Below are 27,550 nucleotides of genomic sequence, written 5' to 3' on the forward strand. Positions count from 1 at the left end.
CACTTCCGAGATCTCGCGAGAAAAGCCTGACGTTGCTTCGCCCGTTCGCTCGTAAGGAATCCCTTCTGAACGCCTCCCACTTATAAGATCTCGCGAGAGAGGCTCGTCCGGTCTCCTCCCCGCCCACTTTGAGGCTCGCCCGCTAGGACGGTCACGTGAGTTAGACAGACTCGCGGGAACGCCCCTAGCAACCCGGTGCGTGGAGGGCTTGAGGCGCTCTACCCAGAGCGGGAAGACAGGCGCTAGGTTAGAAGCGCCTTCCAGGAGCCGTTTCCCAGGTGGGGCTCCGGACACGTCCTGCCGGGGAGCCCGACCAAAGTCGCGCAGCAGGTCAGGCGGCCCCCGAGCCCCTGACTTCAGTCGAGGAGCGAGGCTGGAGGGGGTTCTGGGGAGACGAGGAAAGTCCCGGGGCCGGGTGGGCAGCATTTCCCCACTACGCCGGTCAGTCCCTGTCATTCCCACAAGTTGCACGGAACCTTGCTGAGTTTCCAGGCTTCGCACACACCCTGCTGGTATTAGCAAGTTCTAGCACTGACTTAGCAACAGGTGATGCGGAGGACCACCATCCTGTGGTGTGGAGGAGGAAACGTTTGGAGACTGTAACTCGGCCTTTGACCCCATCTCTACCCCCCTCGAACCCGCCAGTAGTGCGAGTGAGGGTAAACATTTTAAAGTTTACCGGGCGGTGGTGGCGCATGCCTTTAATCCCAGCACTCAGGAGGCAGAGGCAAGAGAATTTCTGAATTCGAGGCCTGCCTGGACTGCATGGTGAGTTCCAGGACAGCCAGGGCTCCATAGGGAAACTGTCTCGACACCCCCCCCCCAAAAAAAAAACCCAATATATCACGGCTATAGAGAGGTGACTCAGTGGTTAAGAGCACTTGCTGCTCTTGCAGAGTTCAGAGCCTTGAAAAATTACCAGGTGTCGCATAACTTCCTTAACTCTAGCTCCAGGGATAGCCATCACCTCTGGCCTCCGTCGGTACCTACATTCACGTGCACATACCCACAGAGACAAAAACGGAATTAAAGATGATAAAAATGTAAAATTAAGGGTCAGTAGACAACACCTGAAGAATGACAGCTGAGGTTGACCTCTGGTTCATACACATGCACATGCACACACGCCACATGTTCCAGATCATAACCAGGTGTGAAGGTTCACGTCTGTAATCCTAGTACTCAGGAGGCTGCAGGAGGAGGATTATTGTGAGTTTGAGGTCAGCCTGAAACGCTGTTCAAAAAATCCAAAACAACAACACACAAAATGTTCAGGATCTGGGAGTAGGGAAGGGACTGGATAGGAGGGCATGGGGTTGGGTTTGATTAAAACACCTTATACATATGTGAAATTCTCAAACAATAAAATATAAGTTCGGTGTTCTAGCTCAGCTTGAGCAGGTCTATAATACCAGGTTCTTGAAGGTTGAAGGAGGGTGGTATCAAGTTCAAGGTCTGCCTGGGTCAAGTAGGGAAACCTTGTCTCAAAATAGAAAATAAAAGGAGGGTACAGCTCAGTGGTACTTTCCTGCTAGTCTACCCCAGTCACGTCGGCACACACACACACACACCAGTTCAGTTTGAGGGGCAGACAGTCGTGCCATAGCCTGCTGCCTCCGTGGACGACTATAACACCTACATCAGTGACAGTCTGCCTGGGGACAGTGACAGAATGCCAGAGTTGGGGTAACAAACGACATCAGAGCTTAAGAACATACCAACACGTAAAAGTTTACAATGACCATCTTGCTCTCCCTTCCCTGGCCTCCACCTCTTTGCTGGATAGGTAATGTATACTACCGGCCCAGTCTTGGAGCTGGGGATGCCTTCTCTGGTTCTTTACTGCCTTTAGGGAGTTGACTCGAGTGACATCGGGGCAACAGTTGGAGAAATGACCCAGTGCTATGGGAACCTGGGGAAATAGGTTTGAGTGGAGGTCATGTTAATGAACCTTCTAAGCCACCTAAGCTGAGACCTGCCAGAAGAATGGGTCGATTCTAATGGAACCCCTGGAGGAGGGAGGCGTCTCTTCCAGAAACTTGCCTGGAATTAGTGGGCTGGTGAGATGACTCAGTGGACAAAGAAGCTTGCTTGCCAAGCCTCACAACCTGAGTTCAAACCAGGACCCACACAGTGGAACAAGAGAACCAACGTGCTGTTGATTCTTCAGTAGTGGGAAGTATGTAGGCAAGGGAACAGAGGAGGCAGAAAAATGTAGTCTGTATTTAGAGACACATTCTTTCTGTTGGGGTAGAGATGTTTGGGTAAGCACTGACTTTGATCTTGTCTCCTTTGTCAGCTAGGGGTCAAGAGCTATGTATTATTATTAAAAGTAGCAGTAGTAGTATTTACTTTTGTTTTTCAAGACAGGATTTCTCTGTGTGTAGTCTTGACTGTCCTGGTCACTTTGTAGACCAGACTGGCCATGAATTCAAAGATCCACCTGCCTCTGCCTCCCAAATATGCCACCACTGCCTGGCTTTTTTTTTTTCTTTCTTTCTTGGTTTATTGAGACAGATTTTTCTCTGTAGCTTTGGACCCTGTCCTGGAATTCACTCTGTAGACCAGGGTGGCCTTGAACTCACAGAGATCCACCTGCCTCTGCCTCCTGGGTGCTGGGATTAAAGGTATATGCCACCATCACCTGACTGGATATTATTATTTTTAAGGCCGTTTTTCATATACCCAAGGCTGTCTTTAGACTTTTGGTGTAGTCAAGGATGGGCCTTGAACTCCTGATCTTCCTGCCTCTAGAGTGTTGGGATTACAGGCTTGCACAACTATACTCAGTTTATGCAGTGCTAGTTATGGAATCTAGGGCCTTGAGAACAATAGGCAAACACTGTACCCACAGAGTTCATCTCTTTTTCTATTTGTCTGACTTGAGACCATTCTGAGAGTGGGCCTCATTGAATTCGGTTAGAGCCAAGGGAGTTAGAGGAGGTTGGAAACATCAGATGATTCAGGGCGCCCGAAAACCAGTCAAGCAACTTGGATCTTCTTCCTTAGGATGTGTCCAGCAAGAGCTTTGAGACCATCACAAGCATGTTAGGAGGAAACAGGCTTGATTTAAATGCACAGGATCCCAGGGCCTGAGGGTAGCAGAGAATGAAGTGGCTGGGAGATTTGTCAGGGGAGACCACACAATGAGATGGCTAAGATGTGAAGGATGAGGGTAGCTGGAGAAGTGCAGAGGGTGGAACCAGTGCAAACAGGTCACAATGGTAGAGGGTAAGAGTTGTGGTTAACCAGGTCTGCAGCATGAATGACAGGGATGTAGAGTGGTCTAGGGTTGTACATTGGTTGGTAGAGAACTTGCCTAGTGTTCAATAAGTCTGGGATTGTATCCTTGGCACCTCATAAAGAAGACATGCGTGTGGTGGTGCCAGCCTCTATTCCCAATTGTAGTAGGTAGACACTAGTTCATTTCCTGGCCACACAGACTCCCAAAATAATCACACAGAAGCTATATTTAAATCACTGCTTAGCCTATTAGCTTTAGCTTCTTATTGACTAACTCTTACATCTTAATTTAATCCATTTCTATTAATCTGTGTATCGCATGGCTGTGACTTACTGGCAAGGTTCCATCTGGTGTCTGTCTTTGTCAGGGCTACATGGCTTCTCTCGACTCTGCCTTCTTTCTCCCAGCATTCAGTTTAGTTTTCCATGCCTAGCTTTTTACTCTACTCTATCACAGGCCAAGACAGCTTCTTTATTTATTAACCAATAAAAGCAACACATATATAGAAGAACTTCCCACATCACCCAACAATTAAGAGGTACGGGCAGGAGGAGAGGAAGATGGAGAATTCAAGGTCATCCTTAACTCCATAAGAGAGTTTGAGGTTAGCCTGGGCTACTTGAGAACCTGTCTCAAAACTAGTGATAATAAAAAGGGATGTGGGTGTGCTAAAAGATAGCTCAATGGTTAAGAATTTGTACTGCTCTTGCAGAGGACATGATTCATTTCTCAGCACCTACTCAATTGCCTATGACTCTAGTTCTAGGGGGATCCAATGCCTTCTCTTGACCTCCTTTAGCATCTGTATTTACTTGTATTACTTACACATAAGCACACACACACATACAAGTGTACATGCATGCACAAAGACATAAATAAAAACAAAACTAAATCTTTTCAGTCAATCAGCAGAATACTCTACAGGCTTGCCACAGACCAATCTTGTGGGGGCATTTTTTTCAGTTAAGGTTCCCTCTTCCAAAATGACCCTGCTTGTTTCAAGCTGAGATAAAACTAGCCAGCATAACCACATAAACAGAGGATGGTAGTGCATGCAGGATTGTAGTCCCAGCACTCAGGAGGCCAGAGATGGCTTCAGGAGCATCAAGTTCAAGACCATCCTCTGCCTGCATAAAGGGAAGAGTCCTAGATTCTCAGGCTCCTCCCCTCTGTATCCTGGCTACACTTCTTGTCTAGGGAGGAGTGACTTCCTGCCTCCTATCTTCTCTATCCACTCTATCTGAAATGATTTAATAGTTGAAAAAAATTCTGTCCGCCTCTCTCAAAACCAAGTTATTGTTCCGATTTTGCATCCATCTGTGGCTCCATGGCAGGCTCTGTGCTCAGTGCTCCCCCTTCAGCATAAGCTAAGAAGGGGGATCTTGAGTTTGAGGCTCTGCTTTTAAAAAGCATAACAAAAGAGAAGGCAACTGTGAAGTCAACTCGAATCTTTACCAAAAAAAAGTTACATTTTTATTTATGTTCTGTACATGTGTGGGGCAGGGGGCATCAGAATATCATGGTTCGTGTGTGGAAGTCAGGGCAGTTCAGAAATGTGAGAATGTTGGGGTTTTTTTTTGAGAAATATGTTTAAAATTTGCTTTTATAAAGCACACTTGTACCCAACTGTACCCAAGTTAGTAGTGTGCTTGGAGATCATTTATACCTACTCCTTTTGCCTACACCCTGTGTACTCAACCTGATCAGAACCAACTGACCCCTGAGAAAATGATGTAATCCATCTCACTCTGCTTTGGACTCGCAATGCCTTTCACTCCCACAAGCTCAACTGAAGGCACAGCCTCAGTTGGACCATGTTTCCTGTTTCTTCTCTGTGACTCTCTCATGACCCTGTCCAAACAGTGTCTGTGTGGATGAGATGTGATGACCAGGTCATGGCCATGCCCTAGAAGCAGCTAGCTATTGAAAGCAGTGTCCATACGTAGGAACATGTGGATATAGCAGTGTCATCATCTCTGGCTGTGCCTTTGTGTGCTTTTCTGGGTCAGCAAGGCCAGAAGAAAGTTTTCTCCCTTATGAACCCTCTGTAAAAAAGGCTTCTTCATTTTTGTTACCATATCTGTTGTGTTGTTAATTATATAAAGAGGGCTCCTTTATTCTGGACCACTCTCTTAGACTTACATCTGAACAGGAGAGGCCGGCACTTCTGAATAGCAAAGGCCAGCAGAAGCTGTCTTTCTCTCCTTATGCAGGTTGTTTTCCCCTTCTACTATGTGAATTCTGGGAATCAAACTCAGGTCATCAGGGTTGGTGGCAGGCACCTTTGCCCCTGAGCCATCTCACCATTCTTTAAGTCGTTGCGGCATTTGGATTGTCCCTGGTTACCAGGTTTATCACAGCAGTCTAACATCCTCTTCACTGAGTTAATAAACTTTGAAGTTAATTCAATATTAGGACTCCATCACCAGGCCCCTTGGGTTTCCTGTTTTCTATACGTGCCTGCATTGGGGAACTATAGTATCTGGCTTTGCTTCTTCTTTATCTCTTCCTCAATTCTCTTCCCCACCCCAGGTGAATGGTGACTTCTGACCTCCCATTGCTGGTAGAGTGGGGTTAAAAGTAGTGGAAAGTTCTCATGCTGAGTTTGGGCTGACTCATTTCCCCACACAGTGCTTTCATGAATCTTGTCTGCAGTTCCCCTGGCTGAGCATGGTCATATGTCTTCCTGTCTTCAAAGCCATGGCCCATGGTTTCTCAAAATCTTCCACCAGTGATGATTGGTCCTTTGCTCCTTTAGGTAGTAAACCTCTGTGTATGTGTGCACACATAATATACATGCATGTAAAGGCCAGAGAGCAGCCTTAGTTGTCATTCTCAGATAATGTGCACTTTTGTTTTGCATCTTAAGACAAGGTTTTACTATGTAGCCCTGAAAGGCCTGGAACTCAATATGTAGATCAGGAAGCTCTGCCTCCTAAAGGTTCCAAAACAGAACTACTAGCTGGGGACCAGGTATTCAAGTATGTAGGCCTATGGGAGCCATTTCACACCAAAGCATAATAACAAAGACAGGGGAAAACAGAAAGCAAGAAGCCCCACTGACAGCAATTAAATTAGCATCCCCTGATGAGTTGGGCTCAGATGACAGCGCTAGAGATGGATAGAGCTGACCAGCTTGGACTCCATTAAGAGGTGAAGTTTATAGGTAGTATGGGAGGAAGTAGGAGGGAACTAGGTCTATAATAGGAGGACTGCAGTGACTGGGCAGGAAATGGTGCTGTTTATGACTAAAAAATAACCAGGTGTTAGGGATGCGGCATATATGTGTATAAGTTTTGGCATGGCAGTTTGGGTGGGGTTAGAGAGACAGCTCAGTTGATAAAATACTTGCCATCCAAGTCTACAGACCTGAGTTCAATTTCTAACACTCATATAAAAAGCCAGATGATATGTGTACACATGCATGTACACACGCACACATGCATGCATACACACACACACACACACACACACACACACACACACACACACGTAGACATAAGTTTCCATCCCACCCGATCCTGCAGCTATTCAATCCCAAAGAAACATACAGAGGCTTATATTAATTGCAAATTGTTTGGCCTATTAGCTCAGGCTTTTATTAACTCGTTCTTACAACTTAAATTAACCTATAATTCTTGTCTATGGTTAGCCACATGGCTTGGTACCTTTTCTCAGTAATACATTCTCACCTTGCTTCTTCTGTGTCTGGCTGGTGACTGCATCTCTACCTTTCCTCTTCCCAGAATTCTCCTAGTCTGGTCACCCCGCCTATACTTCCTGCCTGGCTACTGACCAATCAGCATTTTATTAAACCAATACAAGTGACAAATCTTTACAGTGTACACGAGCATTATCCCACAGCACTTCCCCTTTTTTCTTTTCAAAACAGAAACTCTGAATCTAATTTCCTTTGTTTAGCTTTTTTCCTGACCGTTATCCATAACAACTTGTAACCAACACCCTAAACAAAGACAAACATCCATAATCCATTTTTTGGGAATATGGGTGTGGTTTCCTGGCTATTTCCTGCTGATAATCTTATGGAAACCCAAAGAAAATTTAGGATTATGGTCAAGTCCTGACTGTAGTATTCTATGGGTATTCTCAAGCAAGCAGTCTTGCAGCTGTTCTTGATGCAGAACTCAGAAGAAACTGCAACAGAGGTGCTCTGAAACATTGGATCATCTGGGCTATCTGTTCCCATTGAAGAATTTTCAGGGGGGTCTTCATTGATCAAGCCTTGTTTTTCTTAACTAAAAATGAATTCACAGCCTCTCATTTTCTGTGTAAACAAAAGCAAAACCTCTTCTCCAAAGTAACATATCCTTTGTTTTAAATTTTGAAGTCAAGGCATTTAAAAATATACAGGTTGGATTAATCCAGCAGCAATTTATAATCAAATGTCTTTTAGTAGCAGTTTCTCCTTCCTCAGCAGTCAAATAATTCAAAGATAACAACATACAGTATCCATATTCTCTGTGTATTTTTCATCTTTATGTGGCTTTTCTTACTCTATTTCTTTTTTAAGGACCTTTTCTATCCTTTTTCTTTTCCAAGCCTACATATATTTTTAAACATACTGTAAACCATTGAGAGTTTTTTTTTTATCTGAATCTGTCTTTACTGTAAATCTTTTTCTGACCACATGAGTCTTTAATCTGCTAAGTGGCATAGCTAGGATTAAAGCGGAGGCTTTGGCAGCTGGCTCAGCCCCTTCCTTGGCTTCCTGAGAGTCTAGCTTCATGGTGGAAGTATTGGCAGGAGCAACATTTATTGCCATAGCTCTGAGGAATTTCTAGGTCTGTACCACCACCAAGAAGTGTGCTGCTGGCTGCTCATAAACACAGTTTAAGTGTTTGGTGACAGGGCCTGCCTCTTAAAAGAACCACCATGCAGTTTTTGAGAGCTATTAACATATCTCGGGCAGGGCATTTATTTGTCTAATATTCAGGGGCCCTAGGCTTAATTCCTAATACATGCATACACACACACATACAAGCATAGAGAGAGAGTCAAATAGTAACTATATCATACTTAATATTATATGACTGCATAAATCATAATGACTTTTGCATATTTATGTATAATATATGCATATTCATATGTTGTGATTTATACCTGCTTGGCAAGCACTTTGTCAATTGAGCTACAGCTCTAGCCCCTTCTAATTTTTGAAGTGTTTAATTCAGTTTCTCATTTTCTGGTCATTTGTCTAAGAAAGATGTGTTAACTTGTGCACTGTTGATTCTTCCCAGTAGGATGGCTGAGTTGCTCTTCTGTGAGCCAACAGAACTCTATAACATCTTGAATCAGGTCTCAAAACTGTCCAGACTAGCTGAGCCCAACTACCTCTGTTTACTGGGTAAGTGGAAAACAGCATCACACCAACCCAAACACACATACCAACATCAACGTACAGACACACAACACATACACCAACACACACAGAAACACTCCAAAACAAACACCCACACACATAGCCAACTAACCACACACAGTTAACCAATGGGTATGCTGAGAACAGTGGCCTGCAAACCTTCCTTTTTAAGGTTAACAAAGTTTCAGGAGGGGGAGATGAATGGCGTTAGAAAGTAATTTTATTGTTTTGTTCAAAATACTGCCTGTGATTGATTAGGCTCAGTAGATAAAATACTTGTCATGCAATTATGAACACCAGAGTTTGATCTCCAGCACCATATAGAAGTCAGTTGGTTTGGCAGCCTGCCTGTAATCCTAGAACTCAGGAGGGGAAGATGGGATACACTGGGCAAGCTGGCTAACAAGACTCGGTGAAAAGGTGAGCTCTGGGTTCAGTGAGAGACCCAGTCTGAGAAAATAGGGTGGGGAGCAATTGAGGGAGACACATGGGTATTTGCACACACATGTACATGTACTCTCACACACTCTTATGCACATGCTTATATACACACACCACACACATGCACATATGAACAAAGAAAAGCAATGCCGCTATTGAATGTTTTGCTACTTGAAAGATAATTCAAGATTAGATCAAGGAATGTTCCTCACAGCATGGTAGTGCAGGCTGGTGGTCCCAGCACTAAGACTTTTCAGGCTCCCTGGGTTACATGGTGAGACTCTGTTTCAAAGAAATGAAGAGGTCAACTGGATGGTGGGGCATGCTTTTAATCCCAGCACCTGAGAGGTAGAGGCAGGTGGATCTCTGTGACTGGGAGGCTAGCCTGGTCTACAGAGTGAGTTCCAGGACAGCCAGGGCTACACAGAGAAACAAACCTGTCTCGGAAACCAAAGGGATGAAAAAGATAGAAAGAAAAAGAAAAAAGAAAGGAAGAGAAAAAGAAGAAAGAAAGATGTAAATGTGGTAGAGTTAAAGGGATTTTTTTTTCTGTTTTAAGACAAAGTCTAGGGACTGGAGAGATGGCTCCATGGGCAAAGGAACCCACATGGTGGAAAGAGAACTGACTCTACAGGTATCCTCCGATCCCCACTGTGTATGGCATGTGTGTACCCTCCAGTGCCCACATCAATGTAGAAAGTATTCATTTGAAGATGAGAGTCTTACTGTGAGACCCTGACTGGCTTCAGACTTTCAGTCCCCCTGCCTCCATTGCCCACTACACACACACTAGGTGTTGAGATCACAGCTGTGTTTGGAGTGGACAGTTACTCCCCTACCCACCAGTGTTCATGTGTTCCTTTACAGTTCCCATTCTGAGTTCAACTCTTTTCTTTCTCAGATGTTCGATCCAAAAGACAGTATGATGAGAGCCACGTGATCACTGCCCGCAGAGTGAAGAAGGTATCGGCTGTCAGAGGCAGGCAGCCTGGGGACCTTGCAGGAGGAGAGGGAGACTTTTTACTGGGTCCACAGGGGGCATCAGCTGTGAGGGACAGGTTGTCAGGGATGGCATATGTCCCATGGATCCCTCCCACATTCCCTGAGTTCATTCTGGTAGACACTCGCTGTTCCTGCCATTGTTAAGTAGGCAGCATGGCTTACAGGCAGGGCGTCTGGGATCTGGGAACTGAGGTCCATACAGCCTGTGTACATACGACTTGGCTGTAAGCTTGGTGCTGGGTCTACTTTGTCTAGTTTCGGGCATCTGGTAGGTCGTCAGTACAGATTGTTGGCACATACAGACCAGTGACCAGAGAGAGGTCTTCTCTCTGTCCAGACACTTCCCAATCTTTGTTTAGCATTTTTGTTTGTTTGTATGTTATATGATCATGTGTGTGTATATGTATTATGTGATTGTGCAAGTATATTATGTAATTGTGTATGTGTATTATATGATCATGTGTATATTATGTGATTATATGATTGTGTGTGTGTCTGTGTTCATGTGCCCTAAGTGTATATATGTGTGATATATGCATGGTGTATGTGTAGTGTGTGTCTGTATATTTGTGTGTGTGTCTGTGTGTGTATTATGTGATTGCATGAGTATGTATTATGTGATCGTGTATATATATGAGTGTGTATGTGTGATGTGTGTGTAATGTATTTGTGCATTATGGTTGTATGGTGTATTATGTAATCATATATGTGTATTGCACGATTGTGTGTATATTATGGTTTTTTGTTTGTTTTTCAAGACAGAGTTTCTCTGTGTAATGGCCCTGGCTGTCCTGGAACTAGCTCTGTAGACCAGACTGGCCTCAAACTCTGTGATTGTTCTGCCTCTGCCTTTCAAGTGCTGGAATTAAAGGCATACGCCACCACTGCTGGGCATGTGTATATTATGTGGTCATGTGATCATGTGTGTTTAAGTAAGCCAAAGGATTGTAGTTATCTTCTTCTATCACTTTTTATCTTATGTTTCTTAAAATTTTTATTGCATTATTATTTTTTGAAAAGTGTGTGTGTGTGTGTGTGTGTGTGTGTACATCTGCGCACATGAGTGCAGATGCCTGCAGAGTTCAGAAGAGGACATTGGATCAATTGAATCCCCTATAGCTTGAGTTACAGGCAGATATAAGCTGGGAATCAAATAAGATATAAACTGGGAATCGAACTCAAGTTTTCTTCAAGTGTAGCTAGTGCTCTTAACTCTCTCTAGCCCCCTTTATTACACTCCACCCCGTGTGTGTGTGTGTGTGTGTATGTATGTGTGTCTGTTCCCAGGCCCTGACCCCCGTCTCTCTGTGGGCCATGGGTATGTATCTGGGCATGGCCAGACCATGCCACATATGTGGAGATCAGAACATAACCTCTACATCTGGGTCCAAGGAATTGAACTTACGTCCTCAGGCTTGTCAGCAAGCACCTTTCCCTGTTGAGCCCTCTCACTGGCCCTTATTCTTATTTGTCTATCTATCTATCTATCTATCTATCTATCTATCTATCTATCTATCTATCTATCTATTTGTTTATTGGTTTTTCAAGACTTGGTTTCTCAGTACTGGAACTTGCTCTGTAGAACAGGCTGGCCTTGAACTCACAGAGACCCACCTGCCTCCTGAATGCTGGGATTAAAGGTGTGCGCCTTTAATAAGGGCCACCACCGCCTGGCCCTTATTCTTATTTATTATTAGCCAGAGTCTTGGCCTAGGCTGTCCTAGATCACATGACCTCCTGCCTCAGCTTCCCCATGCTGGGATGTCGTGTGTTGACCCCCACCAGGCCACAGACATCTTCCTGAATGTTCTCTTGAGCTTCTAGACCAATGAGATCTCTCCCCTTTGAGCTGCGGAGATCCTTGTTGGTCTGGATTTCTGTGACCCTTAACTTTCTGCCTTGACACTAAAAACAATAAAAATAAAAAAATAAAGTAGAATACATGGGCACTTGTCATAGCCTCCTGCCCTCTCCAGGTGACCTCACCCCCTCCCCAGGTGAGCTTGTCTTCTCCTCAGATAAGCTCGTCACCTCAGTACACAACGCATTTCTTAGTTACTTTTCTCATCTTTGCTGTGACAAAACCCTTGAGGAAAGCGATTTCAGGAAGTAAGGGTATGGATATTTGAGCTCACAGTTGAGGGATATGGTCCTGTCTTAGTGGGGGAGGCATGATGGCAAGCATGTAAGCCAACAGGTCACATTTTGTCCATAATCAGGAAGCAGAGAGTGGACCAAAAATGAGGCTGATTATAAAATCTCAAGTTTACCCTGTGGTGGTGGCACACGCCTTTAATCCCAGCACTTGGGAGGCAGAGGCAGGTGGAGTTCTGTGAGTTTGAGGCCAGCCTGTTTACAACGCTACGCAGAGAAACCCTGTCTTGAACCACCATAACTTTGCCCCCATAAAAAAAATTTAAAAAAATAAAAGAGAGAGAGAGAGAGAAAGTGAGCACCAGCATTTTCTCTGCTTCCTGACTATGGACACAGTGTGACCAGCCGTCTCACACTCCAGTAGCCACACCTCATTCCCACAATTAACTGTACCTGCAAACTATGAGCCAAAATGAACCTCCTCCTATAAGCTGCTCTGTCAGACATTCTACCACAGTGGTGGAGACAGTCAGAAATATGATTAGAGACCAAAGAGAAGATCCAAGTCCCTGCCATCCCATATCCTGCATTTGATCTCATGGTACTCTTGATGACATTCACTTGCTCGGAACTTCTGCTTCAAGACTCAAGTTGTCTTATCATCTTCATGAATGATTTTGGTTTGGGGTCTACTGCCAACATCTCTCGTTCATCAGCCACAGTGCCTCCGAGGAGCTGTGCGTTCAATAATGAACCAACCATTCTCCAGCCAGGCCATCTCCTGTCTAGTCCCCTGCTGCTGTCCTTCTTAGTGGAGGGTAGGGGAGACCCCTCTGGGATTCCAGAGATTCTTCTATCTATTAATGGTGTTTCTGGCTCAGGAGTCAGCAAGGGAAGGAAGACAGGACTCCCCAGCCGCTGCCTCAAGCTCCTCTGGGATGTTGTGCAGGGACAGTATACCCAGCCAAGTTCCCAGCAACAAGTCTGTGTTGTTTCCTCAGAAAGACAACCAGTACCTCATCCCGGAGTCCGTGGATCTGGAGTGCGTGAGATACTGCATCGTGTATGACAGCAACACCAGTTCCCTGGAACTGCGCATCCGACGGCAGTATGAAGAGGAAGACGAGGAGGAAGAAGAGAAAGGAGAGAGCAATGACAACGAGGAGACTGGTAATAACACCCCAAGAGAGCTCTTCTTAGTGTTTTGGTCTTTTTGGTGTTGTTTGAGAAAGGATCTCTCTTATGTATCCCAGGCTGTCCTGGAGCTCTGTAGACCAGGCTGGCCTCAAGTTCACAGAGATACGCCTGCCTCTTCCTTCTTAGTGCTGGGCTCACAGACATGTGCAGTCATGCCTGGATCATGCAATGCTAGGAATGGAGCCCAGAGTTTCAAGCATGCTATGCAAGCACTTTACCAAGGGAGCCACATTCCCAGCCTTCCCAGGTGGGTTTTTGCAGCCATAGAAAGGACAGTTGACAGTGACTATATTCCTTATTTTTGTGTGGCTGTGACCACATTCCTGAGAGAAACAAAGGAGGAAAGAATGAATGATTTCAGTTTTATTTCCATGTGTGCGCACAGGTCTGTGGAGATCAGAGGTCAACCTCAAGTGTCAGTCGTCAAGTGCCATCCTCCTTGTTTTTCAAGACTGTCTTTGCTGGCCTGGAGAGTCCCAAGAAGGCTAGGCTGGTTAGCCAGTGCGACTCAGGGGTCTACCTGTCCCTGCCTTCCTGGTGTTGGGATTGCAAAAGTATGCCACTGTGCCTGGCTTTATCACGCAGGCTCTGGGGGTTGAACTCAGGTCCTCAGTTTGCAAGGCTAACACTTTACCAACTAAGCCATCTCCTGCATACATGCGTACCTCCACACATGCAAAAACATGCACACACACGTGCATATCACACACACAGGAAAGATAGAAGAAGAGAAAGAGGAGAAGGATGAAGAACAGGAGGAGGAGGACAAAAGAGAAGGTGAAATCACCCACATGCCTGTCAAGTGAGCGCTGTATCACTGTGCAACAAATGATTCAAAAGTCAGTGGCCCTAAAGGACAATATGCTAATTATCATAGCCTTGAGCCCAGAATTCAGGGGCCACTTAGCAGGAGACCCAGTGTTTCTCCAGAGGTTATAATCCAAGTGTCAGCCAGGGCTAGGTGTGGTAGCACATGTGTGTAATCCCAGCACTGGGGAGACTGAAGCAGGAGGATTGCTCTGAGTTTCAGGACAGCCTGGGTTGCAGAGTGAGACCATGTTTCAAATGGAAACAAAACAAAACAAAACAAACAAACAAAGATCTGGTTTGTAATTGTAGCTTAGGTAGCAGAGTGCTCATCTAGCATGCATGGAGTCCTTGGTCCACCCTAATACCATGTACTGGATATGATGGTGCACACTTGGATGTGGAGGCAGGATGAACAGAAGTTCAAGGCTGATAGCAGCTACTAGCAAGTTCAGGGTCAGGTTGGGGTACATAAAACCCTGTTTCAAAGTAAATGGTGGAGGGGCTGGAGAGATGGCTCAGAGGTTAAGAGCATTGCCTGCTCTTCCAAAGAGCTTGAGTTTAATTCCCAGCAACCACGTGGTAGCTCACAACCATCTGTAATGAGGCCTGGTGCCCTCTTCAGGCATGCAGGCATAGACACAGACAGAATATTGTATACATAATAAATAAATAAATATTTTAAAAATCAAAGTAAATAGTGGAGTGTAATGGTAGACACCTTTAATTCCAACACCCAGAAGGCAGAGGCAGGTAGATCTCTGTGAGTTTGAGGCTAACCTCGTCTACATAGCTAGTTCTAGGCCAGCCAGAGCTGTATAGTAAAACTTTATCTCAGTAAACAAATAAATAAAATCTGATCAGGCCAATCCTCACTACTGTGCAAAAACCGGAACCAGTAGGAGGCTTAGCAGGCAAATGCACTTACCCCCCAATTTAACAACTTCAGTTTGATCCCCAGGACCCCACGTAGTGGAAGGAGAGAATTTGCTCCTACAAGTTTTGCTCCTACATGTGTTTGTGATACATGCACATACATGTACACAGAGAGATGAATAAAGTAATACAAAATTAAAAGACTCCGCAAAAGCACATGTAGTCAGCTCCAAGATACTTCATTAAGAATTTGAAGCTGTTTATTATTTTTTCAACCCGATGTTGATGGGATGAGAATGGCCGTTGACACTTCCCTGCCACTGGGGGGCACTAAGATTCCACCTTTAACAACATTGCCATCAAGACTCTTTCCAAGTGGTCTTTGACTTGGAAATTTCTTCCGTGTGTGGGTTCCTTTGGGCTACAGTTTGTAGATATTTGCTAGTTTTGAATCAGTCTCGTATAGCCCAGCTAACCTCCAGTTCACTAACTATGTAGCTGAGGATGATCTTGAACTTCTGAAGTTCCTTTCTCTACCTTCTGAGTGCTGGAATTACAGGCATATGCCACCATGTCATGTGCAGTGCTGGGGGTGGACCCAGGGCCTTGGGCATGCTAACTAGGCAAGCTCGCTACCAACTGAGCTATGCCCCTAGCTCTCTGTTTGTTTGTGCATTTTGTGCTGGAGAGATGGCTCAGCGATTTAAGAGCATGGACTGCTCTTGCAGAGGACTTGAGTTGGAGTCCTAGCATTCATGTAAGGCGACTCGCAACTACCTGTAATTACAGCTTCAGAGCATCTGACCCTCTAGTGTGTGAGGGCACCCCAGGCACACATAATTAAAACTTTCTGGAAATTATATTTTATGTACATATGGTGTGTGTGTGTGTGTGTGTGTGTGTGTGTGTGTGTGTGTGTGTGAAGCATGCTATAGTGTCTGTGGATTCTGCCATGTAAGTCCTAGGGATCAGACTCAGATGGTCAGGCAGCTTTGTAGCAAGTGCCTTTACTCTCTGAGCCATCTCTTTGGCCCCACCTTTTTTGAGACAGGGTCTCACATAGCCCAGGCTGTCAGCGACATCACTGCATCTTGAACTTCTGATTCAGTGCTGGAATTGCTGGTGTGTGTGACATGCCCAGCTTGTTCATAGTTTTACCCTGGATCACTAAGGACCAGGGCTGGTGAGGTGGCCCAGCAATAAAGGTGCTTGCTACCAAGCCTGACAACCTGAGTTTGATCCCTGGACTCACATGGAAGGAGAGAACCATCTTTCACAAGTTGACCTCTCACCTCCATATACATGCTATGGTAGATGCATGCCTCCTACAAGTAAGTAAATAAGTAAATAAATGAGTGTAATTTAAAAAAAAACAATATTTTTACTCTGTAAGGGGTGGTATTGTGCTATTGAGTTTCCCACTCAGAAAGAGACCACAGCCGAATGTAGCATTTCCACTCTAGGCAACTTTCCTCAGTTAAAATATTGATGCCTTTCAGGTTGGACCTGGTGACACACACTTATAATCCTAGCATTCAGGAAACAGAATAGGCAGCTCTCTGTGAATTCCAGGCCAGCCTGATCTACATAGGGAGTAATAGGCCAGCCAGGGCTATGTAGTGAGACTATGTCTCAAGAAAAGAAGAAACAAAACGAAAGGATGCGTTTGTGAAGCAGGGTTCTAGAATGGTACCTTTCAGTCAGTGTGGCAGTGCACACCTGCTGCACTACCACTACCAGTAAGTTAAGGCCAAGAGATCAAATTGTTATCCTCCTGCCTCCATCTCTGGAGATGGGATTGCAGGTATATACTGACATGCCCAGCAGCTATTCTTGCTGATAAATATTCTTGCTGTTTTACTTGATAAAACAGTAAGCATGATAGCTCCTGAAACTGCTTGGTGAAGTTCTGTGGCAGTTCCCAATTATCACTAATGTTGACCTGTAGTTGTGGAATGTAGGTCTCCAGAGGTGGAGAGGCAGATATCTAGGCTAAAGGTAACAGCCTCATTGTGGCCTAGGACTTCTAGCCCAACTCCCCTGTGGCCTCTGACCCACTAGTCTCTTGCTCAAGAGAGATATGCTGGTGCCCTGTAGCCTACTGTCTGGACTTGGGGACCTCTAGCCAGGTCTCATGGGGATGGGGGGTGACTTCTGCCTGAACATCTCCCACCATGGTTTACAGACCAAGGTTCATCCTCCAGATAGGTCCCTGTCATTTATGTCCTGATCAATCCCTTGTCTTTGAGAACAGTTCAGTTTATTTAATCGAACTCATTTATTTTTCTTTCCCTAGTTTATTTTCCTTTGAACTTAAGGAGGCCGGAGGATAGCATTAGGTGTTGATCCTCAGGTGCTCTTTTCGTTCTAGGAAGTTTTGTAAATTACGTTGTTTTTTAGAGTGGGAGTGTCCAGAGCTTGTGTGTGTGTCAGCAGGAGCCAGTTCCCTTTTCCACCATACAGGTCTTGAGATGGAAACTCTGGTCATTTAACTTGGTGACAGTCACCTTTACACACTGAACCATCTTCCTGGCCCCACCTTACTTTTTGAGTCTCTTGTTATGTATAATTCACCGGTTCAGCTGGGCTGTCCTGCCGTGGAGCTCCAGGGATCAGTCCATCTGCACTGATGAGACCATTGATGTGATTACCAGCACACACGAGCAAGCCTGGTGTTTTTATGTGGGTTCTGGGAAGGAACTCGGATTTTCAGGCTTCTGTGATGCTCTCCTGACTGAGCCATCTCCCCAGTCCCAGGATGTCAGTTCGGAGGAGAGCCATGGCCTTCTCCTGCTAGTGGGCTCCCTGGGCCAGGGAGGGTGTCTCGGCTGAGGCAGGATGGTGCAGACACTCTGTGGAGGCCGTGCGAGGTCTCCGTTAGTGACTTTCTCGCTCCTGCTGTGACAGAAGAGCTAACAGGGTCAACTTAAGAGAGCAGGGACAAGCATTTGTGCTCTGCCAGTTAACCCACCTCACGTGTGTGTGCACACAGGGGATGGACACATGTGCCGTGATGTGCATGTGGAAGTCAGAGGACAGTGGGCAGGAGATGGTTCTCTCCTACCCTGTGGCTTCCAGAAGTGGAATTCAGGTCCTCTGGCTTGGCAGCAAACACCTGGACCCTCTGAGCCATCTCACTGCCCTCCATTTCCTCTTTTCATCTGTCCCAGCACCCAGCCCACTAAGTGGTGCCACCACACTCACGAGAGATCGTCCATCCTTGGGTAATTCTTCCTGGACACACCCTCACATTTGCATCCATCGATATGTCTCCGCAGTGCCCAGACAAGTGGATAATGAATATTAACTGTTGTATAGCATAATTACGATTCAGGAAAGAGTTTAAGGTCTAAATTTCTATCAGACCATTAAAAGAGGATCAGTGAGATGACCCTGGGACCCCCACGGTAGAAGAAGAGAATAGACTCCTGCTACAGGACTGATTTCCACATATGACACGTTTACAGTCTCTCTCTCTCTCTCAGCAGTCAGACACAGCGACACAAGCCTCTAATCCCCACACTCAGGAGGCTGAGTCAGGAGGATAATGAAGATAATGAGTTCCAGGCAGACCGAGCTCCATAGACCTCATCTCACAAACAAGACCAAACTACAAGAGGGTGTTACTTCACACTCTCTAGGGTGGGCATAATAAAGAAGACAGATAATAACAAATGTTGATGAGAATGTGGAGACACCAGAACCGTTACACACCATTGAACACAGTGTAGAAGGGCCTGGGCACAGTGGTTCATGACTGGCCACAGTTTCAAAGGCAAATCTGGGCTATGTAGTGAGTTCTCGGCAGGGCTCTGCTTCAGAGGAGACCCCAACTCAGACAACAAAATGAAATCAGAGTCAGGAGAACAGGAGAAAGTGCTATGAACAAACCCAGCCTCCAAATACTTGCTCACACTGTCTATAACTCCAGTTCCAGAGATCCCTTGCCCTGCTCTGACTTCAGGCACTGCAGGTAAAGCACCCATAAACAATTTAAAAATTTTTAAAAACAAGTTAAGTTTCCATTCTTCTCTATACTTGACTCAGGTATTGTTTCCTAATTTTATTTGATGTGCCCCTTTACTTAGATTTCTAAGTAACTGGTTTTTAGATGGAAGTGCTATCCATTCTAACACTAGGCAAATGCTAGAACACCTTGTATATCTCTTTGGTCTCCACCTGTAGAACTCTTACCTGGACCTGCTGTGGAATTTGGACAGATGCTCACCCTCTTTACCCGCCAACCTGTCTATGTCCTCAGAGGAGGTTACGAGTGCTTCTCTGGCCTGTACCACTTCTTCCGGACCCAGAAGATCATCTGGATGCCACAGGTGAGGCCAGAGGATGAGTGCTCACTACCAGGAAGTGAGGCTGGAGACTGACAGGTAAGTGGAGGCAGAAAGAGAGAAGATGCGGGAGAGGACATAGAAGAAACGGGAGAGCGGAGAAATGAGCCCGGAACAACTGGGGAGTTCAGTCCATAATGACAAATTCAGAGTTAACACATTATGGAGAGGCCAAGCATGAGGAGCTAGAGAGGGTGTGGTTTTGGGGGGCAGTGTGTTAAATCAGACAGTGCCAGAGTTGACTCAGAAATGTTCCCCATAGCATATGCCTTGAACAGTTTTCCCCAGTCAGAATCCCTCCTAGACAGTCACAAAGCCTTTAGGAGATGAAGTCTGGCAGGTGGAAGTAGGTCCTGGGGTGGGAGCTTTTCTCACTGCCATGAACAGGACCCTACCACTGTGCCTTCCCCACTATGATGGATTAAAATCTCTCTGAAACTGAGTCATGATAAACCTTTTCTTTTCTAGTCTTTTGTACCAAAAATGCTACTAGATTTCTTTTTTTCTGATTACATTTATTTGTTTTGTGCTCTCTGTGTGTGTGTGTCCATGCATGCTTACAAGTGCCATGAGGGCACGGAGTGTCAGTGTGGAGACTCGTTCATGTACTGTGACGCTGTGGGCAGTTCTTGTTTGCACTCCAACCTCTGGCTTTTTATGGGAGGGATTTGTTGTCGATGTATTTGAAACTCAAGATCCCATCTCCTTCACTGCTCTGGGACTGCCCTTCTGAGGTCACCTTCAAAGCTACCCCTCCAGGGATGGACCTCCCCTTCTATTCTGTGGTGTACCTGTGGCAGCCTTCTTCCTTCCCACTCCAGGAACTGGATGCCTTCCAGCCATACCCTGCTGAGATAATGCCAGGCAAGATCTTCCTGGGCAAATTCAGTCAAGCCTGCAATGCTAAGATTCACAAGGATTTGAAAATTAAAGCCCATGTCAATGTTTCCATGGAGGCAACACCCTAGTAAGTAAAGGTGATACGTGTGTGTGTGTGTGTGTGTGTGTGTGTGTGTGTGTGTGAGTGAGTGTGCACACACATGTATGGGCCTGTGCATATGGAGACCATGGGTTGATGTTGGGTGCCTTCCTCTGCCAGTCTCTACTTTATTTATTTATTTACTTTCAGTTTTTTGAGATAGGGTTTCTTTGTGTAGTACTTGCTGTGTACACCATGCTGACCTCGAACTTACAGAGATCCTCTGCCTCCCGAATGCTGAAGTTAAAGACGTGAGCCACCACTGTCTAGCTCTCCACTGAGGGAGAACACTGAGGTGTTCATGGACTGGACAATCTGGCTATCCAGCAAGCTTGGGGTATCTGTCTTGGTACCCCAAGCCCTAGATTTACAGATGTGTGCCCCTATTAGCCCAGCTTTTTATGCAGATGCTAGGGATTGTAACGCAGGTCCTCACACTTGTGCAACAGGCATTTTGCTGACTGGGTCTCCCCAGCTCCTGATTTTTATTTTAGGGTAAGAGTCATTAATTTATACATGTTTCCTACTGCCATAGTTTGTTGTGGCTATTTTTTCCTTCAGTACTAGAGATTAAACCCAGACCTCTCACACACTGGACAAATGCTCTTCTGTTGAGCCAGCCCCATTCCTTCACTGGAAAATTCCAGCAGAATGCTCTACCACTGAGCTACACCCCAGCCCCTCACTGGGGATTCTAGGCAGGTGCTCTACCACTGAGCTACACCCCAGCCTCTCACTGAGGGTTTCTAGGCAGGTGCTCCACCACTGAGCCACACCCCAGCCCCTCACTGGGGGATTCTAGGCAGGTGCTCTACCACTGAGCCACACCCCAGCCTCTCACTGGGGGATTCTAGGCAGGTGCTCTACCACTGAGCCACACCCCAGCCTCTCACTGAAGGTTTCTAGGCAGGTGCTCCACCACTGAGCCACACCCCAGCGCCGCACTGGGGGATTCTAGGCAGATGTCTTCTGTCAGACATTCTCTCTGTGTATGTGCATGTGTGTGACTATACGCACAGGCCAGATGACGACCTCCAGTGTCATTCTGCAGGAACTATTCACATATTTTAAAAGACAGGGCCTCTTACTGGCATAGAATTCACCAAGTAGGCTAAACTGGCTAGCCAATGAGGCCAGGAATCCATCTGCCTTCACTTCCCAGTGTTGGGATTACAAGTGCAGGCCACCAAGTCTACTTTTTCTATGGGGACTGAGGAATCAAACTCATGTCCTGATGCTTGCCTAGCAAGCCCTGTATCAACTGAGCCATCTCCCCAGCCCCCAGGTAATTTTTCTACTACTTCTTGTCATCCTTGTGTCAGCTCCCAATCATTCCTTTGTGGTTTCTGTGCTGTGGACAAGGGACACCAGTGGGGCTGGCTGACTTTTTCTGGGGTGATGTGAAGAAAGCAGCATCTCTTTACCCCAGATAGGACACTGACGACAGACTAAAAACAAGGACACCAAAGTTCAGCATAGAGAACCAGTGAGTTTACTGTGGCTTCTTAACAGGTGCATGTGTAGGGAGACTACGACTCATAGGGAGCGGAGTCAGGATTCATGCTAGCTGTGACTCAGAGAGCCCCCGCTCACCTGCACTTGTTACTGCCTATATAGCTTGGGGATGGGCCTTGTGAATCTTGTAAGTTTCAGAAACTTGCTGGGGTTTTCAGGTTTCTCAGTTCCTGAGACTTGGAAGTTTCCTTTACTTCCTGAGTCTTAAGAAGCCTCCCTTCTGGAAGGAATGGTCCAACCAAGCAGGAAGCGGATACTTAAACCACGCTGCCTTCCTTCAGTTTTGTAGGCGATGCGGACAAACTCTTGCACATCAAGGTTGAGGATACGTCATATTCCAGCCTTTCCAGCTCCTTCCGCCACATCTGTCACTTCATGGGTAAGGAAAATTTCCAGATGGGGGGCTCCCTTCTTGTATTCACAAGTCTGTCCCTGACTGAGACCCCCCCCCAGGACTTGGGGAAGTACAAAATCTAGCACAACCAACTGCTCCATAGCCCTCGCTGTGTGCACATGAGCCCCTGAGGAGTGGTGTCTAGTGACAGCACCACACGATGCCTGATCGTCCTGTTCTTCCCTCAGCTTCACGGACATGTCCTTCTGAGCCAGTCCTACAGTAAAGATACTGGCCAAACATGGGCGCGCCATGTTTTGGTTGCCTGCTTCTCTGTGGTGTCTGAGACCTCAGAAATGCTTCTTTTTCTATTTCTGTGTTCAGTACTAGTCAGTAGAGTCGGGTAAGGGACTGTCTTAGTTAGGGTTACTATTGCTGTGAAGAGACACCATGACCATGGCAACTCTAGTAAAGAAAACATCTAATTGGCGTAGCTCGCTTCCTGTTTCAGAGATTCCCTCCGTTATCATCATGACGGGGAGCATAGTGGTGTGTAGCCCAACATGATGCTGGAACTGAGAGTCCTTACATCTTGATAGGCAGGCAACAGGAAATCAACTGGCACACTGGGCAGTATCCCTCAAAGCCTGCCCCCACAGTGACACACTTCCTCTAATGAGGTCATACCCACTCCAAGAAGGCCACACATCCTAATAATGCCACTCCTTATGAGACTATGGGGGCCAGTTACATTCAAGCTACCACAGGGAAGGAAGATACCCCAAACCATCCAGCTCTGCTTCCCATTGTCCTTCATGTGTCTACTTGGCTCTGCTCTGACTTCCTACTTGGCATAGCAATGCTCTTCAGCTGCTTAACACAACAAAGGCAGATCTTTCTATTAGACCCAGGGCTCAGAGCTGACCAGGAAAACCAAGATTCCTGGTAGAGTGAGGCTGAGTTGGGTCAGGAGGAGTCTTGGCTGCCAGCATGGCACCAACTTGACCCTCAGTCCAAGCTGCTGCTTGGATGGCTGAGAGTAGGTAGTAGCCTCCTCCACCCCTATTTGTCCAGCAGTTCACCACTTTCACCTTCTATTTTTTTTCGACTTTAAGAATGCAACTAGGGTGGAGCATATGCTAGGTAAGTGTTCTACCTCTAAGCCACACCCCAGCCCCTCACTGGGGGATTCTAGGCAGGGGCTCTACCTCTAAGCCACACCCCAGCCCCTCACTGGGAGATTCTAGGCAGGTGTTCTACCTCTAAGCCACACCCCAGCCCCTCACTGGGGGATTCTAGGCAGGAGCTCTACCATTGAACTATGCCCCAGCCCTTCACTGGGGGATTCTAGGACACCCTCACCCTGTCCTCTTTTTATCTTTTACTTTGACAGCATCTCCCTGGGTTCCTAGGCTGGCCTTAAACTTTCAGTCTTTCTTCTTCTTCTTCTTTTTAGCCTCTGAACATCTAGGATTCCAGGCCTGCACCGCAAGGCTAGCAAGGCTGGTCTCCTGATGGCCACTGAGGTCCCCAGGGAAGAGTGCCATGCACAGCCTTCTTGCTTCCTTCCTTTGCAGAACTTCACCTCCGGCTCCACTCTGTCATCCTGGTCTTCTCCACCCAGGGCATCAGTCGCAGCAGTGCTGCTGTGGTGGCCTTCCTCATGCATTATAATGAGGAGACCTTGAAGGTATGTGTTATGTGACTGGGGCTGGTGCTCAATTGGTAGAGTGCTCACCTGACTTGCAAAAGGCTCTAGGTCTAAGCCAGGCATGGTAATTTATACCTTTAATCCTAGCACTCAAGAGGCAGAGGCAGGTAGAGGTCTGTGAGTCTGAGGCTAGTCTGGTCTACAAAGTGAATCCCGGGACAGCCAGGGCCATACATTAAGATCCTGTCTCAAACAAACAAACAAACAAAGGCTCTAGGTTCAGTCCCCTTCAACACAGAAAGAGAGTACATTGGGTCAGGCCTGTAATCTTGGGACTATGACTGGAGAGGGAGGCAGGAGAATCAGTCGTTCAAGGTCTTTTTCAATTAAGGAGCACGTTTGAGGCCACCCTTGCTACATGATATCCTGTCTTTGAAAAGTATGTGTTCTGCCAGGTGATGTTGGCACATGCCTTTAGTCCCAGCACTTGGGAGGGAGAGGCAGGTGGATCTTTGAAATCAAGGCCAGCCTGGTCTACAGAGTGAATTCTAGGACAGCCAGGGATACATAGAGAAGCCCTGTCTCAAAAAACAAAAACAAGGCAAACAATAAGTATAGTTCCCTGGGCCACAAATATCCTATGAGGGGGTCCGAGCTAGATCTGGGCATACTTAGGACAGGAGCACTACCATAGGGTCTTAGTTTTAACAGGGAGGAGAACTCCAAAGTTTGGATGTTACCCAGCTCTCAGCACTCTTAGTAAGGTCCCTTTGCTTAGAATAGCAGCTTCAGGCTGTCAGGGGCTCAGCCAGTCTGGGCTCTGGTTGACAGCCAACTGTATGGCCCTTGTCTTAGTCATTTATTTGTTTTTCTTTAGATTTATTTTTAGATTATTATTTATATTATTATTATTAGAGTTATTATTTAGATTTATTTTATCTTTAACTCTCTCTGTCTCTTTCTCTGTGTATCAGATCCTCTGGAGATGGAGTTATAGACAGCCTTGTGCAACCCAGCATGGGTGCCGGGAACTCAGCTCCAGCCCTCTGCAAGAGCAGCCTAGGCTGCTTTTAGTTGCTGAGCCCGTAGTTTCTTCTTTTGTTGTAACAAAATACTCCACAAAAGCAGCTTAAGGGAGAAAGGGTTAATTCTAGCCCACAGTTCTAGGTCATAATCCACAATCATGGGGGGAGGGTTTAAGGCAGCAGGAGCTTGAAACAGCTGGCCACCTTGTATCACTGTCAGGAGGTGTGGAGTGATGGATGCATACTGCAGCTGAACTCAGTGATGCATGAATACTGCATTTCTGTTCAATGGTTCATGCATACTGCATCTCTTCTTAGTGATGCATGCATACTGTAACTCTGCTCACTGTTGAATGCATAACTGACCTCCCAAGTGTGCAGTGGCATGTGTACCCCCCATACATAGCATATAACTGACCTTCCAAATGTGCAGTGTCATGTGTATCATACATAGCATGCAACTGACCTCACAAGTGTGCAGTGGCATGTGCAACCCCCCATACATAGCATGCAGCTGACCTCACAAGTGCATGGTGGCATGTGAACGCCCCATACATGGCATGCACACACATGATGATAACAAATACGTTTATTTTTGTTTTTAAAAAAAGATTTGCTGATTTTTATTTTATGTGCACTGGTGTTTCTCTGTGTGTCTGTATACAACATGCATGCAGTACCCATGGAGACCAGAAGGAGAGTCAGATCCTCTGGAACTGGAATTCTACCCACTTGTGAGCTACCATATGAGTCCTGGGAATTGAACCTGGGTCCTCTGGAAAAGCAGCAATTGGAGCAGCAACTTTGGAGCCATCCCTGTAGCTGGCATTTAGTGGTTTGTTTTGTTTTAGATAGGGTTCACTGTGTCGCATAGATTTTGCTACATAGTTCATGGTGGGCCTGGAACTCATTAATAACCCAGGTCCAGCTGTAACTGGCTGTAGAATTCAGGCTTACAGAGAACTCATAATCCTTCTTCCTGTCCCGGCCTCCTGAGTGCTGGGGTTATAACTGTGTCCTACTGGCCCTGGCCCTTTTAATTCTTTTTATGTAATGGCATGTTCACAGTGACACTGCAGCTTAAATATCATTGTGCTCCCCAGCTTCTTTCAGGTGTGGTAGGTCTGGGTGCTCCCTCCAGTGCTGCACAACTACAGATAGTGGTACAGCAGGGATCCAAAGCCCATGTCTCAGGCACAGCGCCCACACTCTCCACGGGGCCTCGCTGACCCTCACCAAGTATGCCCTGGCAAGTGCTCCACACTTCCATTCCAGGGTAGACAGGGTGAGACCTTTCTGCCTGTGAGAGTACCAGCAGATGTGTTATGAGCTGAGGTTTGTAATGGATTTAGGGGGCCAGCACCCTACCAATTGAGCTGCACCCCCTTACTTAATGACTTATAAATATGGACTTTAGCAGTAAGTAGATTCAGGTTGTAAAACCAGCTTGTAAACGTTCACTTGCAAAACTGATGTTCTGTGCCTAGTGATTGACAGCCTCCTGTTCTTTCCTGATCCCAGCCTCTGGCACCTCTGCTTTATTTACTGGGTTCAGTTTATCTGCATTCAATACTTACATAATTTATAATTTCTTTTTGTGTGTATGTGCACATGTTATTGTGCATGAGGGTGTGTATAGGTGCCTATGAGTGTGTGTCCACAGCTGTGTAGGTGTATGTGAGTGTGTGTTGGGAATCGGAGGACAGCTTCAGCTATCACTCCTCAGGCATCATCACCTTTGATTTTCTTGGAGACAAGTTCTTTCATTGGCCTGGTGTGCGCTCTCTCTCTCCTCCACAATTAGGCTAAACTAGCTGGCCAGTGAGCTTTAGGGATCCTGTCTCCACTTCACCGCACTAAGATTACAAGTGTGCCACCGTAAACAGCATTTTTACATGGGTCCGGAGGACTGGCCTCAGCTCCTTCTGCCTGCCTGGAAAATACCCTACCAAATGAGCTATTGCCCTAGCCCCTGTACCAGCATCTTATCTTAAACTGTCATGTGGGCTTCTGGGGAGATGTCTCCTGACCCCACTGAGCTGGTTGTAATCTGGTCTAGAAGGGTCCCACCACCTGTCCTGAAATCTTCCTTATCTCTACATTCACAGAGATCCTGGGCCCACGTGAAGAAATGCAAAAACAACATGCGTCCGAATCGGGGCTTGGTGGCTCAGCTGCTGGAGTGGGAGAAAACTATCCATGGGGAATATTTGACAGATATCTCTGATCCCATCTACTGACCTTCACCTGCAGCCCACCAGGGCACTGAGGAACCTTGTTTGGAACTTTTAGCGGGTGGTGGGGATTAGGTACACACTTGGAGTGGTCCAGAAAAAGACCTTTGTATCCTGAAGTTTCATGTCTGTGTCTTAAGGCTGATTCTCTTTTTGTTTTCCCCCCAATACTGGAGATTGAACCTAGAGCAGTGATTCTCAACCTTCCTCACGTTACGACCCTTTAACAGTTCCTCATGGGTGACCCCCAACCATAAAATTATTTTCATCACTACTTCATAACTAATTTTGCTACCATTAAGAATCATAACATAAATATCTGTGTTTTCCAATGGTCTTAGGTGACACCCATGAAAGGGTCAGTCAACCCATAGGTTGAGAACACTGACATAGAGCCTCATACCTGTTAGGCAAGTCTTTTTTTC

General features: G+C 46.2%; 1 protein-coding gene across 4 annotated transcripts; it reads left to right on the top strand.

Moving 5' to 3' along the window:
• The first annotated feature begins 64 nt into the window (after positions 1-64).
• Styxl1 (serine/threonine/tyrosine interacting like 1) lies at positions 65-27,250 on the top strand. 4 transcript variants are annotated; one of them, XM_048434022.3, is made up of 9 exons: positions 65-330; positions 8,506-8,609; positions 9,967-10,028; positions 13,163-13,331; positions 19,227-19,372; positions 20,209-20,354; positions 22,163-22,260; positions 23,793-23,905; positions 27,000-27,250. In XM_048434022.3, the coding sequence occupies exons 2-9, from the start codon at positions 8,507-8,509 to the stop codon at positions 27,129-27,131; spliced, it is 969 nt and encodes a 322-aa protein (XP_048289979.2). In that variant the 5' UTR covers positions 65-330; position 8,506; the 3' UTR covers positions 27,132-27,250. The 4 variants fall into 4 exon arrangements, with proteins under 4 accessions (XP_048289979.2, XP_048289978.2, XP_048289977.2 ...); XM_048434021.3 differs by having other exon boundaries at positions 65-278; positions 8,503-8,609; XM_048434020.3 differs by having other exon boundaries at positions 66-278.
• The last annotated feature ends 300 nt before the right edge of the window (positions 27,251-27,550 follow it).

The sequence above is a fragment of the Myodes glareolus genome, chromosome 2, assembly GCF_982192425.1.
Source record: "Myodes glareolus chromosome 2, mMyoGla1.1, whole genome shotgun sequence".
Classification (NCBI taxonomy): domain Eukaryota; kingdom Metazoa; phylum Chordata; class Mammalia; order Rodentia; family Cricetidae; genus Myodes; species Myodes glareolus.

Excerpts from the sequence above, each read along its gene's own strand:
- Styxl1 (XM_048434022.3), top strand. The coding sequence starts at position 8,507 with ATGGCTGAGTTGCTCTTCTGTGAGCCAACAGAACTCTATAACATCTTG. Across the intron at positions 19,373-20,208 it reads AGATCATCTGGATGCCACAG|GAACTGGATGCCTTCCAGCC; the intron begins GTGAGGCCAGAG and ends TTCCCACTCCAG. Across the intron at positions 22,261-23,792 it reads CCACATCTGTCACTTCATGG|AACTTCACCTCCGGCTCCAC; the intron begins GTAAGGAAAATT and ends CTTCCTTTGCAG.